This window comes from Pezoporus wallicus, unplaced genomic scaffold (genome assembly GCF_028554395.1).
Source record: "Pezoporus wallicus isolate ANWC-B61680 ecotype Strahan unplaced genomic scaffold, APGP_CSIRO_Pwel_v1 contig_13109, whole genome shotgun sequence".
Classification (NCBI taxonomy): domain Eukaryota; kingdom Metazoa; phylum Chordata; class Aves; order Psittaciformes; family Psittacidae; genus Pezoporus; species Pezoporus wallicus.
Window position 1 is genome coordinate 1,267 of NW_026635570.1, and position 15,941 is coordinate 17,207.

The 15,941-nt window shown below is 56.1% G+C and overlaps 1 protein-coding gene across 1 annotated transcript; it reads left to right on the forward strand.

Moving 5' to 3' along the window:
- Positions 1-945: 945 nt before the first annotated feature.
- LOC130592532 (neuralized-like protein 4) lies at positions 946-15,273 on the forward strand (the record flags this gene model as incomplete). The annotated part of the gene is made up of 8 exons (XM_057396944.1): positions 946-1,026; positions 1,838-2,013; positions 4,365-4,476; positions 6,033-6,121; positions 7,516-7,585; positions 11,312-11,484; positions 11,555-11,628; positions 15,087-15,273. Coding segments are annotated over 8 exons (962 nt in total), but the record flags the coding sequence as incomplete, so codon positions are not given.
- Positions 15,274-15,941: the final 668 nt, after the last annotated feature.

The following is a 15,941-nucleotide window of genomic DNA, read 5'->3' on the forward strand; positions in this document are numbered from 1 at the left end:
ATGAGAACAGGATAGGGATGGGGTGGGATGGAGATGGGATGGGAATGGGAACAGGATAGGGAATGGGGTTCTATGGTGCTCAATGTGGGGCTCTATGGGGCTCAATGTGGGTCTCTATGGGGCTCAATGGGGCTCAATGTGTGTCTCTATGGGGCTCAATGGGATTCAGTGGGGCTCAATGGGGTTCAATGGGGCTCAATGTGGGTCTCTATGGGGCTCAGTGTGGGTCTCTATGGGGCTCAGTGGGATTCAATGGGGCTCAATGGGGTTCAATGGGGGATCTCAATGGGGGGCTCAATGTGGGTCTCTATGGGGCTCTATGGGTCTCTATGGGTCTATGGGTCTCAATGTGGGTCTCTATGGGTCTCAATGTGGGTCTCAATGTGGGTCTCTATGGGTCTCAATGTGGGTCTCAATGTGGGTCTCTATGGGTCTCAATGTGGGTCTCTATGGGTCTCAATGTGGGTCTCTATGGGTCTCAATGTGGGTCTCTATGGGTCTCTATGGGTCTCAATGTGGGTCTCTATGGGTCTCTATGGGTCTCTATGGGTCTCAATGTGGGTCTCTATGGGTCTCTATGGGTCTCAATGTGGGTCTCTATGGGTCTCAATGTGGGTCTCTATAGGTCTCTATGGGTCTCTATGGGTCTCAATATGGGTCTCTATGGGGCTCTATGGGTCTCTATGGGTCTCAATGTGGGTCTCTATAGGTCTCTATGGGTCTCTATGGGTCTCAATGTGGGTCTCTATGTGTCTCTATGGGTCTCTATAGGTCTCTATGTGTCTCTATGGGTCTCAATGTGGGTCTCTATGGGTCTCTATGGGTCTCTATGGGTCTCAATGTGGGTCTCTATGGGTCTCTATGGGTCTCTATGGGTCTCAATGTGGGTCTCTATGGGTCTCTATGGGTCTCTATGGGTCTCAATGTGGGTCTCTGTGCTTCCAGCCCTCCCCCCAACCCCGGCCCCCCCCCGGTCCCAGCCACGTCCGGACAAGTTCCCCGACAGCCTGGACCCACCAGGGGCTGGTGAGTGCCAGGGGGCGGGGCCTGGCCCTCCAAAGGGGCGGGGCTTGTCCATATAAGGCTTTGGGAGGGGGCGTGGCCAGCCGCAAAGAGGCGGCGCTTCAGTGCTAAGGGTTCTAGCGGTGGGCGGGGCTTCTGGAAAAGGGGGTGTGGCCTGGGAGACACGCCCATATGTGGGCGTGGACCACCTTTAGGCCCCGCCCCCCCTTCATTTGCATTAACCAATGGGAACCTCCCCTTCCATTGACTCCCGCTTATGAATGAGCATCACCTCTCTGTGGGCGTGGTTTGCCTTTAGCCCCGCCCCCTTCATCTGCATTAACCAATGGGAACCCCTCCTTCCATTGACCCCTAGTTCTGAATGAGCATCACCTCTCTGTGGGCGTGGTTTGCCTTTAGCCCCGCCCCCTTCATCTGCATTAACCAATGGGAACCTCCCCTTCCATTGACTCCTACTTATGAATGAAGACCGCCCCCTCGGTGGGCGTGGCTTTCCATTTAGCCCCGCCCCTTTATCTGCATTAACCAATGGGAACCTCCCCTTCCATTGACTCCCGCTTATGAATGAGCATCACCTCTTTGTGGGCGTGGTTTTGCCTTTAGCCCCGCCCCCTTCATCCTTACTAACCAATGTGAGCCCCCCTTCCATTGACCCCTAGTTCTGAATGGGCGTTGCCCCCTTTGTGGGCGTGGCTTCCCTTTAGCCCCACCCCCTTCCCTCCTTCCCACCCCAATGAACCTCCCCTTCCTCCTCCCATTGCCCCCCGCTACTAAATAAAGACCGCCCCCTTTGTGGGCGTGGCTTCCCCTTTAGCCCCGCCCCCTTCATCCGCGCCGACCAATGAGGCGCTGCTGTTCCACGAGAAGTGTGGGGCCCTCATCAAGCTCAGCAACGGGCACAAGACCGCCGAGCGGCGCCGGCCCCTCGATGAGTTCAACAATGGGGTGGTGTTGACCAACCGGCCCCTAAGGGATGGGGAGATGTTCGAGGTGGGTCATTTTGGGGTGATTTTGGGGCATTTTGGGTCGTTTTGGTCATATTTGATCATTTTGGGTCATTTTGGGGGGATTTTGGGTCGTTTTCATGTGATTTTGGGGGTTCAACAATGGGGTGGTGTTGACCAACCGGCCCCTAAGGGATGGGGAGATGTTCGAGGTGGGTCCATTTGGGGCGATTTTGGGGCATTTTGGGTCGTTGTGGGTGATTTTAGTGTTTTTTGATTATTTTGGGTCATTTTGGCGGGATTTTGGGTCATTTTGGTGGGATTTTGGGACGATTTTGGTGGGATTTTGGGGCGATTTTGTGTGATTTTGGGGCGTTTCGGGTTTTGTGTGTTTTTGGGTCGTCTTGGTGGGATTTTGGGTCGATTTTGTGTGATTTTGGGGCGTTTCGGGTAAGTTTTGTGTGAATTTGGGTCGTTTTCGCGGGATTTTGGGTCGTTTTGGGATGTGCAGATGTTCGAGGTGGGTCCATTTGGGGCGATTTTGGGGGATTTTGGGTCGTTTTGGTCATATTTGATCATTTTGGGTCATTTTGGGGGGATTTTTGGTCATTTTCATGTGATTTTGGGGGTTCAATAATGGGGTGGTGTTGACCAACTGGCCCCTAAGGGATGGGGAGATGTTCGAGGTGGGTCATTTTGGGGTGATTTTGGGGCATTTTGGGTCGTTGTGGGTGTATTTGATCATTTTGGGTCGTTTTCATGTGATTTTGGGTCATTTTTGTGTGATTTTGGGGGGTTCAACAATGGGGTGGTGTTGACCAACCGGCCCCTAAGGGATGGGGAGATGTTCGAGGTGGGTCATTTTGGGGCGATTTTGGGGCATTTTGGGTCGTTGTGGGTGATTTTAGTAGTTTTTTATTATTTTGGGTCATTTTGGCGGGATTTTGGGTCATTTTGGTGGGATTTTGGGACGATTTTGGTGGGATTTTGGGTCGATTTTGTGTGATTTTGGGGCGTTTCGGGTTTTGTGTGTTTTTGGGTCGTCTTGGTGGGATTTTGGGTCGATTTTGTGTGATTTTGGGGCGTTTCGGGTTGGTTTTGTGTGTTTTTGGGTCGTCTTGGTGGGATTTTGGGTCGATTTTGTGTGATTTTGGGGCGTTTCGGGTTAGTTTTGTGTGAATTTGGGTCGTTTTCGCGGGATTTTGGGTCGTTTTGGGATGCGCAGATGTTCGAGGTGGGTCATTTTGGGGTGATTTTGGGGGATTTTGGGTCGTTTTGGTCATATTTGATCATTTTGGGTCATTTTGGGGGGATTTTGGGTCATTTTCATGTGATTTTGGGGGTTCAACAATGGGGTGGTGTTGACCAACCGGCCCCTAAGGGATGGGGAGATGTTCGAGATGGGTCAATTTGGGGAGATTTTGGGTCGTTTTGGGTGATTTTAGTAGTATTTGATTATTTTGGGTCGTTTGAGCGGGATTTTGGGTCGATTTTGTGTGATTTTGGGTCGTTTCGGGTTGGTTTTGTGTGATTTTGGGTCGTTTTGGTGGGTTTTTTGGTCGATTTTGTGTGATTTTGGAGCATTTTGGTGGGATTTTGTGTCGACTTTGTGTTTTTGAGGGGTTTGGGGTCATTTGGGGGTGATTTTGGGTCCTTTTCGATCATTTTGGGTTGTTTTTTGAGTCATTTTGGGTCATTTTCGATCATTTTGGTGTGATGTTGTGGTGATTTTGGGTTATTCTCGATCATTTTGGTGTGATTTTGGGTCCTTTTCGATCATTTTGGGTAGATTTTGGGTCATTTTCCATTATTTTGGGTTGATTTTGGGTCATTTTCGATCATTTTGGGTTGATTTTGGGTCATTTTTGGTCATTTTGGTGTGATTTTGGGTGATTTTGGGACCTTTTAAATCATTTTGGGGTGATTTGGGGTCATTTTCGATCATTTTGGGTTTATTCTGGGTCATTTTTTGTCATTTTGGGGTGATTTTGCGTCATTTTCCATTATTTTGGGTTGATTTTGGGTGATTTGCAGTCATTTTCGATCATTTGGGGTTGATTTTGGGTGATTTGGGGTCATTTTCGATCATTTTGGGTTGATTTTGGGGTGATTTTGGGTCATTTTCGATCATTTGGGGTTGATTTTGGGTGATTTGGGGTCATTTTTGATCATTTTGGGTTGATTTTGGGGTGATTTGGGATCATTTTCGATCATTTTGGGTTGATTTTGGGGTGATTTTGGGTCATTTTCGATCATTTTGGGTTGATTTTGGGGTGATTTGGGTTCATTTTCGATCATTTTGGGTTGATTTTGGGGTGATTTTGGGTCATTTTCGATCATTTTTGGGTGATTTGAGGGGATTTTGGGGTCCCTGACCCCCTCTTTTGCCCCCCCCAGATCCGCATTGACAAGCTGGTGGACAAGTGGTCGGGCTCCATCGAGATGGGGGTCACAGCCCATAACCCCAACAGCCTCGAGTACCCGGCCACCATGACCAACCTGCGCTCCGGTCAGCACCCATGGGTGCCCCCCCCCCACCTTCAACACAATGGGGTCCCCATCACCACAATGGGGACCCCCCCATAACCCCAATGGGGTCTCCATCACTACAGTGGGGTCCCCATCACCCCAATGGGGTCCCCCCATCACCACATTGAGGACCCCCATCACCCCATTGAGCACCCCCCCTCACCTCATTGAGCCCCCATCACCCCAATAGGGCCCCCCCATCACCCCATTGAGCCCCCCATTACCCCATTGAGGATCCCCCCTACCCCCATTGAGCCCCCCCATCACCCCATTGAGCACCCCATTGAGGACCCCCCATCACCCCATTGAGCCCCTCATCACCCCATTGAGCACCCCATTGAGGACCCCCCATCACCCCCTTGAGCACCCCATCACCCCATTGAGCACCCCATTGAGGACCCCCCATCACCCCATTGAGCCCCCCATCACCCCATTGAGGACCCCCATCACCCCATTGAGGACCCCCCATCACCCCATTGAGCCCCCCATCACCCCATTGAGCCCCCCATCACCCCATTGAGCACCCCATTGAGGACCCCCCATCACCCCATTGAGCCCCTCATCACCCCAGTGAGCACCCCATTGAGCACCCCACATCACCCCATTGAGCCCCCCATCACCCCATTGAGCACCCCATTGAGGACCCCCCATCACCCCATTGAGCCCCCCATCACCCCATTGAGCACCCCATTGAGCACCCCCCATCACCCCATTGAGCACCCCATCACCCCATTGAGCACCCCCCATCACCCCATTGAGCCCCCCATCACCCCATTGAGGATCCCCCCTCCCCCCATTGAGCCCCCCCATCACCCCATTGAGCCCCCCATCACCCCATTGAGCACCCCATTGAGCACCCCCCATCACCCCATTGAGCACCCCCATCACCCCATTGAGCCCCCCATCACCCCAATAGGGCCCCCCCATTCACCCCATTGAGACCCATCACCCCATTGAGCACCCCCCCTCACCCCATTGAGCCCCTCATCACCCCATTGAGCACCCCATTGAGGACCCCCCATCACCCCATTGAGCCCCCCATCACCCCATTGAGCACCCCCCATCACCCCATTGAGCCCCCCATCTCGCCCTTGAGCACCCCATTGAGGACCCCCCATCACCCCATTGAGCCCCCCATCACCCCATTGAGCACCCCATTGAGCACCCCCCATCACCCCATTGAGCACCCCATCACCCCATTGAGCACCCCCCATCACCCCATTGAGCCCCCCATCACCCCATTGAGGATCCCCCCCCCCCCCATTGAGCCCCCCATCACCCCATTGAGCCCCACCCCATTGAGCACCCCATTGAGCACCCCCCATCACCCCATTGAGCACCCCCATCACCCCATTGAGCCCCCCATCACCCCAATAGGGCCCCCCCATTCCCCCCATTGAGACCCATCACCCCATTGAGCACCCCCCCTCACCCCATTGAGTCCCCCATCACCCCATTGAGCCCCCCATCACCCCAATAGGGCCCCCCCATCACCCCATTGAGCACCCCATTGAGCCCCCCATCACCCCACTGCAGGCACCATCATGATGAGCGGCTGTGGGATCCTCACCAATGGGAAGGGGACGCGCCGGGAATACTGCGAGTTCAGCCTGGATGAGCTACAGGTACCCCCCCCCCCCAAAAACAGGGGGGACCCCCCCCAACCCCCCCCCCCCCACTTTGATTTGCTCCAATGGGGGAGATTCCAGCCCTAAACTCAGCTGTTGGTGCCCGTTGTACCCCATTGGGACCCATTGTACCCATTGGCACCCATTGGGACCCATTGGCACCCACTGGGACCCATTGGGACCCATTGTACCCATTGGCACCCATTGGCACCCATTGGTGCCCATTGTACCCCATTGGGACCCATTGGCACCCATTGTACCCATTGGCACCCACTGGGACCCATTGGGACCCATTGGCACCCATTGCACCTGTTGGCACCCATTGGGACGCATTGGCACCCATTGGTGCCCATTGTACCCCATTGGGACCCATTGGCACCCATTGGGACCCATTGTATCCATTGGCACCCACTGGGACCCATTGTACCCTGTTGGCACCCATTTGGGACCCATTGGCACCCATTGGTGTCCATTGTACCCACTGGCACCCATTGGCACCCGTTGGGACCCATTGGCACCCATTGGTGCCCATTGTACCCGTTGGCACCTGTTGGTGCCCATTTTACCCATTGGCACCCGTTGGCACCCATTTGGGACCCGGTGGCACCCATTGGGACCCATTGTATCCATTGGCACCCGTTGGGACCCATTGGCACCCATTGTCACCCCTTGCACCCACTGGCACCCATTGGCACCCATTGTACCTCGTTGGCACCCATTGGCACCCATTGGTGCCCATTGTACCTATTGGCACCCATTGGGACCCATTGTACTCTGTTTGCACCCATTGGGACCCATTGTACCCATTGGCGCCCCCTGGGACCCATTGTACCCCATGGCACCCATTGGTACCCATTGTACTCTGTTGGCACCCATTGGGACCCATTGTACCTATTGGCACCCACTGGGACCCATTGTACCCCGTTGGCACCCATTGGGACCCACTGTACCCATTGTGACCCATTGGCACCCATCGTACCCAATGGGACCCATTGAACCCTTTGGAACCCGTTGGCGCCCATTGGCACCCATTGGTGCCCATTGGTGCCCATTATACCCCATTGGCCCCATTGAAACCCATTGCCCCAATGTCCCCATTACCCCCATCCCTCCCATGGCCCCCATTGGTCCCCATTGCCCCCCATTGCCCCCCCATGGCACCCATTGCCCCCATTGCCCCCCGTTGGTCCCATTGACCCCCCATTGATGCACCCATTGACCCCCATTGATCCCATTGACCCCCATTGATTGATCCCGTTGACCCCCATTGATCCCCATTGACCCCCATTGATCCCCATTGATCTCCATTGAGGCCCATTGAGCCCCTCATTGACCCCCCCATTGACCCCCATTGATCCCATTGACCCCCATTGCCCCCCATTGCCCCACAGGAAGGGGACCACATCGGCCCATTGAATCCCAACAACGCCCTACACTTCTACATCAACGGCATTGACCAAGGTGGGGGGGACCCCCGGGGGTGGGGGTGGGATTGATGGACACCTTGGGGGTGGGGGTGGGGACGGGGACCCCCAGTGGCTTTTGGGGGCATCCCCATGCCTTTGGTGCCCCCCAGCGTGGACAGCGAATGGCCTTGAGGGTGTTCATTGAGCCCCGTTGGCACCCATTGAGCCCCATTGGCACCCATTGAGCCCCACTGGCACCCATTGAGGCCTGTCAGCACCCATTGAGCCCATCGGCACCCATTGAGCCCTGTTAGCACCCATTGAGCCCATCGGCACCCATTGAGCCCCATCAGCACCCATTGAGCCCCATTGGCACCCATTGAGCCCATCAGCACCCATTGAGCCTATCAGCACCCATTGAGCAAATGAGCACCCATTGAGCCCATGAGCACCCATTGAGGCCCATCAGCACCCATTGAGCGCCATCAGCACCTATTGAGCCCATGAGCACCCATTGAACCCCATCGGCGCCCATTGAGCCCATCGGCACCCATTGAGCCCATCAGCACCCATTGAGCCCATCAGCACCCATTGAGCAAATGAGCACCCATTGAGCCCATTGGCACCCATTGAGCCCCATTGGCACCCATTGAGCCCCACTGGCACCCATTGAGGCCTGTCAGCACCCATTGAGCCCATCAGCACCCATTGAGCCCCATCGGCACCCATTGAGCAAATGAGCACCCATTGAGCCCATCGGCACTCATTGAGCCCTATCGGCACCCATTGAGCAAATGAGCACCCATTGAGCCCATCGGCACCCATTGAGCCCCATCGGCACCCATTGAGCCCATCGGCACCCATTGAGCCCATCGGCACCCACTGAGCCCCATCGGCACCCATTGAGCCCCATTGAGCCCCATTGGCACCCATTGAGCCCATCAGCACCCATTGAGGCCTGTCAGCACCCATTGAGCCCATGAGCACCCATTGAGCCCCATCAACACCCTTTGAGCCCCATGAGCACCCATTGAGCCCATCAGCTCCCATTGAACCCCATCAGCACTCATTGAGCAAATGAGCACCCATTGAGCCCATCAGCACCCATTGAGCCCCATCGGCACCCATTGAGCCCCACTGGCACTCATTGAGCCCATCGGCACCCATTGAGCCCCATTGGCACCCATTGAGCCCCATTGGCACCCATTGAGCCCCATCAGCACCCATTGAGCAAATGAGCACCCATTGAGCCCATCGGCACCCATTGAGCCCCATTGGCACCCATTGAGCCCCATCAGCACCCATTGAGCAAATGAGCACCCATTGAGCCCATCGGCACCCATTGAGCCCCATCGGCACCCATTGAGACCCATTGAGCCCCATCGGCACCCATTGAGCAAATGAGCACCCATTGACCCCATCATCACCCATTGACCCCCATCATCACCCGTTGACCGTCGTCATCACCCATTGACCCCATCATCACGCATTGACCCTATCTTCACCCATTGACGCCATCATTGCCTGTTGACCATCGTCATCACCCATTGATTCCCATTGACTCCCGTTGACTCCCATTGACTCCCATTGCCCCCCATTGACCCCCCCTTGCCTCCCATGCAGGGGTGGCGACGGCGGTGACCCCCCCGGTGCTCTACGGCTTGGTGGATCTCTATGGCATGGCCCCCATCATCTCCCATTGACCCCCATCATCACCCATTGACCCCATCATCACCCATTGACTCCCGTTGACCCCCATCATCACCCATTGACCCCCATCGTCACCCATTGACTCCCATTGACGCCATCATCGCCCGTTGAGCATCGTCATCACCCATTGACTCCCATTGACTCCCGTTGACTCCCATTGACCCCCATTGACTCCCGTTGACCTCCATTGCCCCCATTGACCGCCATTGCCCCCCATTGACTCCCATTGCCCCCCATTGCCCCCCATTGACCGCCCCTTGCCTCCCATGCAGGGGTGGCGACGGTGGTGACCCCCCCGGTGCTCTATGGCGTGGTGGATCTCTATGGCATGACCCCCATCATCTCCCATTGACCCCCATCATCAACCATTGACCCCATCATCAACGATTGACTCCCATTGACCCTCATCATCACCCATTGACCCCCATCATCACCCATTGACCCCATCATCACCCATTGACCCCCGTCATTACCCATTGACGCCGTCACCACCCATTGATGCCATCATCGCCCGTTGATCGTCGTCATCACCCATTGACCCCCGTTGACTTCCATTGACTCCCGTTGACTCCCATTGCCCCACATTGACCGCCATTGCCCCCCATTGCCCCCCATTGACCCCCCCTTGCCTCCCATGCAGGGGTGGCGACGGCGGTGACCCCCCCGGTGCTCTACGGCTTGGTGGATCTCTATGGCATGGCCCCCATCATCTCCCATTGACCCCCATCATCACCCATTGACCCCATCATCACCCATTGACTCCCGTTGACCCCCATCATCACCCATTGACCCCCATTGTCACCCATTGACTCCCATTGACGCTATCATCGCCCGTTGAGCATCGTCATCACCCATTGACTCCCATTGACTCCCGTTGACTCCCATTGACCCCCATTGACTCCCGTTGACCTCCATTGCCCCTCATTGACCGCCATTGCCCCCCATTGACTCCCGTTGACTCCCATTGACTCCCATTGCCCCCCATTGCCCCCCCTTGCCTCCCGTGCAGGGGTGGCGACGGCGGTGACCCCCGGGTGCTCTACGGCGTGGTGGATCTCTATGGCATGACCCCCATCATCTCCCATTGACCCCCATCATCACCCATTGACCCCATCATCACCCATTGACTCCTGTTGACCCCCATCATCACCCATTGACCCCCATCATTACCCATTGACGCCGTCACCACCCATTGATGCCATCATCGCCCGTTGATTGTCGTCATCACCCATTGACCCCGTTGACTTCCATTGACTCCCGTTGACTCCCATTGCCCCCATTGACCGCCATTGCCCCCCATTGCCCCCATTGACCCCCCTTGCCTCCCATGCAGGGGTGGCGACGGCGGTGACCCCCCCGGTGCTCTACGGCTTGGTGGATCTCTATGGCATGGCCCCCATCATCTCCCATTGACCCCCATCATCACCCATTGACCCCATCATCACCCATTGACTCCCGTTGACCCCCATCATCACCCATTGACCCCCATCGTCCCCCATTGACTCCCATTGACGCCATCATCGCCCGTTGAGCATCGTCATCACCCATTGACTCCCATTGACTCCCGTTGACTCCCATTGACCCCCATTGACTCCCGTTGACCTCCATTGCCCCCCATTGACCGCCATTGCCCCCCATTGACTCCCATTGCCCCCCATTGCCCCCCATTGACCGCCCCTTGCCTCCCATGCAGGGGTGGCGACGGTGGTGACCCCCCGGTGCTCTATGGCGTGGTGGATCTCTATGGCATGACCCCCATCATCTCCCATTGACCCCCATCATCAACCATTGACCCCATCATCAACGATTGACTCCCATTGACCCTCATCATCACCCATTGACCCCATCATCACCCATTGACTCCCGTTGACCCCCATCATCACCCATTGACCCCCATCATCACCCATTGACTCCCATTGACGCCATCATCGCCCGTTGAGCATCGTCATCACCCATTGACTCCCATTGACTCCCGTTGACCCCCATTGACCCCCGTTGACCTCCACTGACCCCCATTGACCGCCATTGCCCCCCATTGCCCCCCATTGACCCCCCCTTGCCTCCCATGCAGGGGTGGCGACGGCGGTGACCCCCCCGGTGCTCTACGGCGTGGTGGATCTCTACGGCATGGCCGTCAAGGTCACCATCGTCCACAACCACAACCCCAGCGACCGCCTCCGCCGCAACAACGCCCTCCTACGGGCCCTGTCCCCTCCCCCTCCGCCACCCCCCCCCCTACCCCTCGTCCGTGGCACCCAACGGCCCCCACCACCCCCGGGCGCCCGCCCCACCGGGACCCCCCCCCCCGCCCCAGCGCCTCCTCTTCCACCCCAACTGCGGGCAGAAAGCGGCCGTGGTCAACGAGGGCCGGACGGCGCTGAGGCCGCAGTGAGGAGCTGTGGGGCGCATTGGGGGGGGAGTGGTCTATGGGGTGGATATAGGGGCTGTGGGGTGGATATGGGGTGGATATGGGGCTTTTGTGGTGGATATGGGGTCTCTGGGGTTGATATGGGGTCTATGGGGTCGATATGGGGTCTATGGCGTGGATATGGGGTTTATGTGGGCTGTGGGGTGGATATGGGGTCATTGGGGTCAATATGGGGCTTTTGTGGTGGATATGTGGTCTATGGGGTCGATATGGGGTCTACGGCGTGGATATGGGGTTTATGTGGTCTGTGGGGTGGATATGGGGTCATTGGGGCGATATGGGGCTTATGTGATGGATATGGGGTCTATGGGGTTGATATGGGGTCTATGGCGTGGATATGGGGTCTATGGCGCGGATATGGGGTTTATGTGGGCTGTGGGGTGGATATGGGGTCATTGGGGTTGATATGGGGCTTATGGATATGGGGTCTATGGGGCCGATATGGGGTCTATGGGGTCGATATGGGGTCTGTGGTGTGGATATGGGGTTTATGTGGGCTGTGGGGTGGATATGGGGTCGATGGGGTCGATATGGGGCTTTTGTGGTGGATATGGGGTCTATGGGGTGGATATGGGGTCTGTGGGGTTGATATGTGGTCTATGGGGTCGATATGGGGTCTGTGGCGTGGATATGGGGTTTATGTGGGCTGTGGGGTGGATATGGGGTCATTGGGGTCGATATGGGGCTTATGTGATGGATATGGGGTCTGTGGGGTTGATATGGGGTCTATGGGGTTGATATGGGGTCTATGGCGTGGATATGGGGTTTATGTGGTCTGTGGGGTGGAGATGGGGTCTAGGGGTGGAGATGGGGTCTAGGGGGTGGAGATGGGGTCTGTGGGGTGGAGATGTGGTCTGTGATCTGGATATGGGGTTTGTGGGGGTCTATGGTCTGGATATGGGGCCTATGGGGTCTATAGGGTGGAGATGGGGTCTATGGGGGTCTATGAGATGGGTATTGGGTCTATTATGTGTATGGGGTCTACGGGGTGGATGTGGGGTCTGTGGGGTGGATATGGGGTCTATGGGGTCTATGGCATCTATGGGTGGATAGGGGTCTGTGGGGTCTATGGGGTGGAGATGGGCTCTATTGGGTCAATATGGCCTCTATGGGGTCAATATGGGGTCTACGGGGTTGATATGGACTCTTTGGGTCAATATGGGGTCTTTGGGTTGATATGGGGTCTACAGGGTCAATATGGGCTCTATGGGGTCGATATGGGCTCTTTGGGTCTATATGGGATCTACGGGGTCGATACGGGCTCTATGGGGTCGATATGGGGTCTTTGGGTTGATATGGGGTCTTTGGGTCGATATGGGGTCTTTGGGTCGATATGGGCTCTATGGGGTCGATATGGGTTCTTTGGGTTGATACAGGCTCTGTGGGGTCTATATGGGGTCTATGGGGTCGATATGGGCTCTTTGGGTCGATACAGGCTCTTTGGGTTGATATGGGGTCTATGGGGTCGATATGGGGTCTACGGCGTGGATATGGGGTTTATGTGGTCTGTGGGGTGGATATGGGGTCACTGGGGCGATATGGGGCTTATGTGATGGATATGGGGTCTATGGGGTTGATATGGGGTCTATGGCGTGGATATGGGGTCTGTGGCGTGGATATGGGGTTTATGTGGTCTGTGGGGTGGATATGGGGTCATTGGGGTCGATATGGGGCTTTTGTGGTGGATATGGGGTCTATGGGGTTGATATGGGGTCTACAGGGTCGATATGGGCTCTTTGGGTCGATACGGGCTCTATGGGGTCGATATGTGGTTTACGGGGTCGATATGGGCTCTATGGGGTCTGTATGGGGTCTATGGGGTCGATATGGGCTCTATGGGTCGATATGGGGTCTACAGGGTCGATATGGGCTCTTTGGGTCGATACGGGCTCTATGGGGTCGATATGGGATCTACAGGGTTGATATGGGCTCTTTGGGTCGATATGGGGTCTACAGGGTCGATATGGGCTCTTTGGGTCGATACGGGCTCTATGGGGTCGATATGGGCTCTTTGGGTCGATATGGGGTCTACAGGGTCGATATGGGCTCTATGGGTTGATATGGGGTCTACAGGGTCGATATGGGCTCTATGGGTCGATATGGGGTCTACAGGGTCGATATGGGCTCTTTGGGTCGATATGGGGTCTACAGGGTCGATATGGGCTCTTTGGGTCGATATGGGCTCTATGGGGTCGATATGGGCTCTTTGGGTCGATATGGGGTCTACAGGGTCGATATGGGCTCTTTGGGTTGATATGGGCTCTTTGGGTCGATATGGGGTCTACAGGGTCGATATGGGCTCTTTGGGTTGATATGGGGTCTACAGGGTCGATATGGGCTCTTTGGGTCGATATGGGCTCTTTGGGTCGATATGGGCTCTATGGGGTCGATATGGGATCTACAGGGTTGATATGGGCTCTTTGGGTTGATATGGGGTCTACAAGGTCGATATGGGCTCTTTGGGTCGATATGGGCTCTATGGGTTGATATGGGGTCTACAGGGTCGATATGGGCTCTTTGGGTCGATATGGGATCTACAGGGTTGATATGGGCTCTTTGGGTTGATATGGGGTCTACAAGGTCGATATGGGCTCTTTGGGTCGATATGGGCTCTATGGGTTGATATGGGGTCTACAGGGTCGATATGGGCTCTATGGGTCGATATGGGGTCTACAGGGTCGATATGGGCTCTTTGGGTCGATATGGGGTCTACAGGGTCGATATGGGCTCTTTGGGTCGATATGGGCTCTATGGGGTCGATATGGGCTCTGTGGGTTGATATGGGGTCTACAGGGTCGATATGGGCTCTTTGGGTTGATATGGGGTCTACAGGGTCGATATGGGCTCTTTGGGTTGATATGGGGTCTACTGGGTCGATATGGGCTCTTTGGGTCGATATGGGCTCTTTGGGTCGATATGGGCTCTATGGGGTCGATATGGGCTCTTTGGGTCGATATGGGGTCTACAGGGTCGATATGGGCTCTTTGGGTTGATATGGGGTCTACAGGGTCGATATGGGCTCTTTGGGTCGATACGGGCTCTATGGGGTCGATATGTGGTTTACGGGGTCGATACGGGTTCTATGGGGTCAATATGGGTTCTATGGGTCGATATGGGCTCTATGGGGTTGATATGGGCTCTTTGGGTCGATACAGGCTCTATGGGGTCAATATGTGGTTTACGGGGTCGATATGGGTTCTATGGGTTCGATATGGGCTCTATGGGTCGATATGGGGTCTACAGGGTCGATATGGGGTCTTTAGGTCGATATGTGGTTTACGGGGTCGATATGGGCTCTATGGGTTCGATACGGGCTCTATGGGTTGCCTGTGGGGTGTTTATGGAGTCTCTGGTGCCTCTGGGCCCTATGGGCCATGGGCCATGTTCCCCATCACCCCCCCCCTTCCTTGCCCCCCAGCGCCACGGACGACTTCAACCACGGCGTGGTGCTGAGCGCGCGGGCGCTACGGGACAACGAGCTCTTCCAGGTGCGCCTCGACCGCATGGTGGACAAGTGGGCGGGCTCTATCGAGATCGGCGTCACCACGCACAGCCCCGCCCACCTCCAGCTGCCCTCCACCATGACCAACCTGCGCTCCGGTTAGACGGGGGCTCTATGGGGAAGGGGGGGGGTCTATGGGGTTCCTGTGGGGGTTTCTATGGGGGGGATGGGGGCTCTATGGGGTCTCTATGGGGGGTATGGGGGCTCTATGGGGTTCCTATGGGGGCTCTATGGGGGCTATGGGGTCTCTATGGGGAGTATGGGGGCTCTATGGGGTTTCTATGGGGTTCCTATGGGGTTCCTATGGGGGGTATGGGGGCTATGGGGTCTCTATGGGGTTCCTATGGGGAGTATGGGGGCTCTATGGGGTCTCTATGGGGTCTCTATGGGGGCTATGGGGTCTCTATGGGGTTCCTATGGGGAGTATGGGGGCTCTATGGGGTCTCTATGGGGTTCCTATGGGGGGTATGGGGGCTATGGGGTCTCTATGGGGTTCCTATGGGGGCTCTCTGGGGGCTATGGGGGCTCTATGGGGTCTCTATGGGGGCTATGGGGGCTCTATGGGGTTAATATGGGGTCTCTACGGGGTCTCTATGGGGTTTCTATGGGGTCTCTATGGGGTTCCTATGGGGTCTCTATGGGGTTCCTGTGGGGGCTATGGGGTTCCTATGGGAGCTATGGGGGCTCTATGGGGTCTCTATGGCGTTCCTATGGGGTCTCTATGGGGTTCCTATGGGGGGTATGGGGGCTCTATGGGGTTCCTATGGGGTC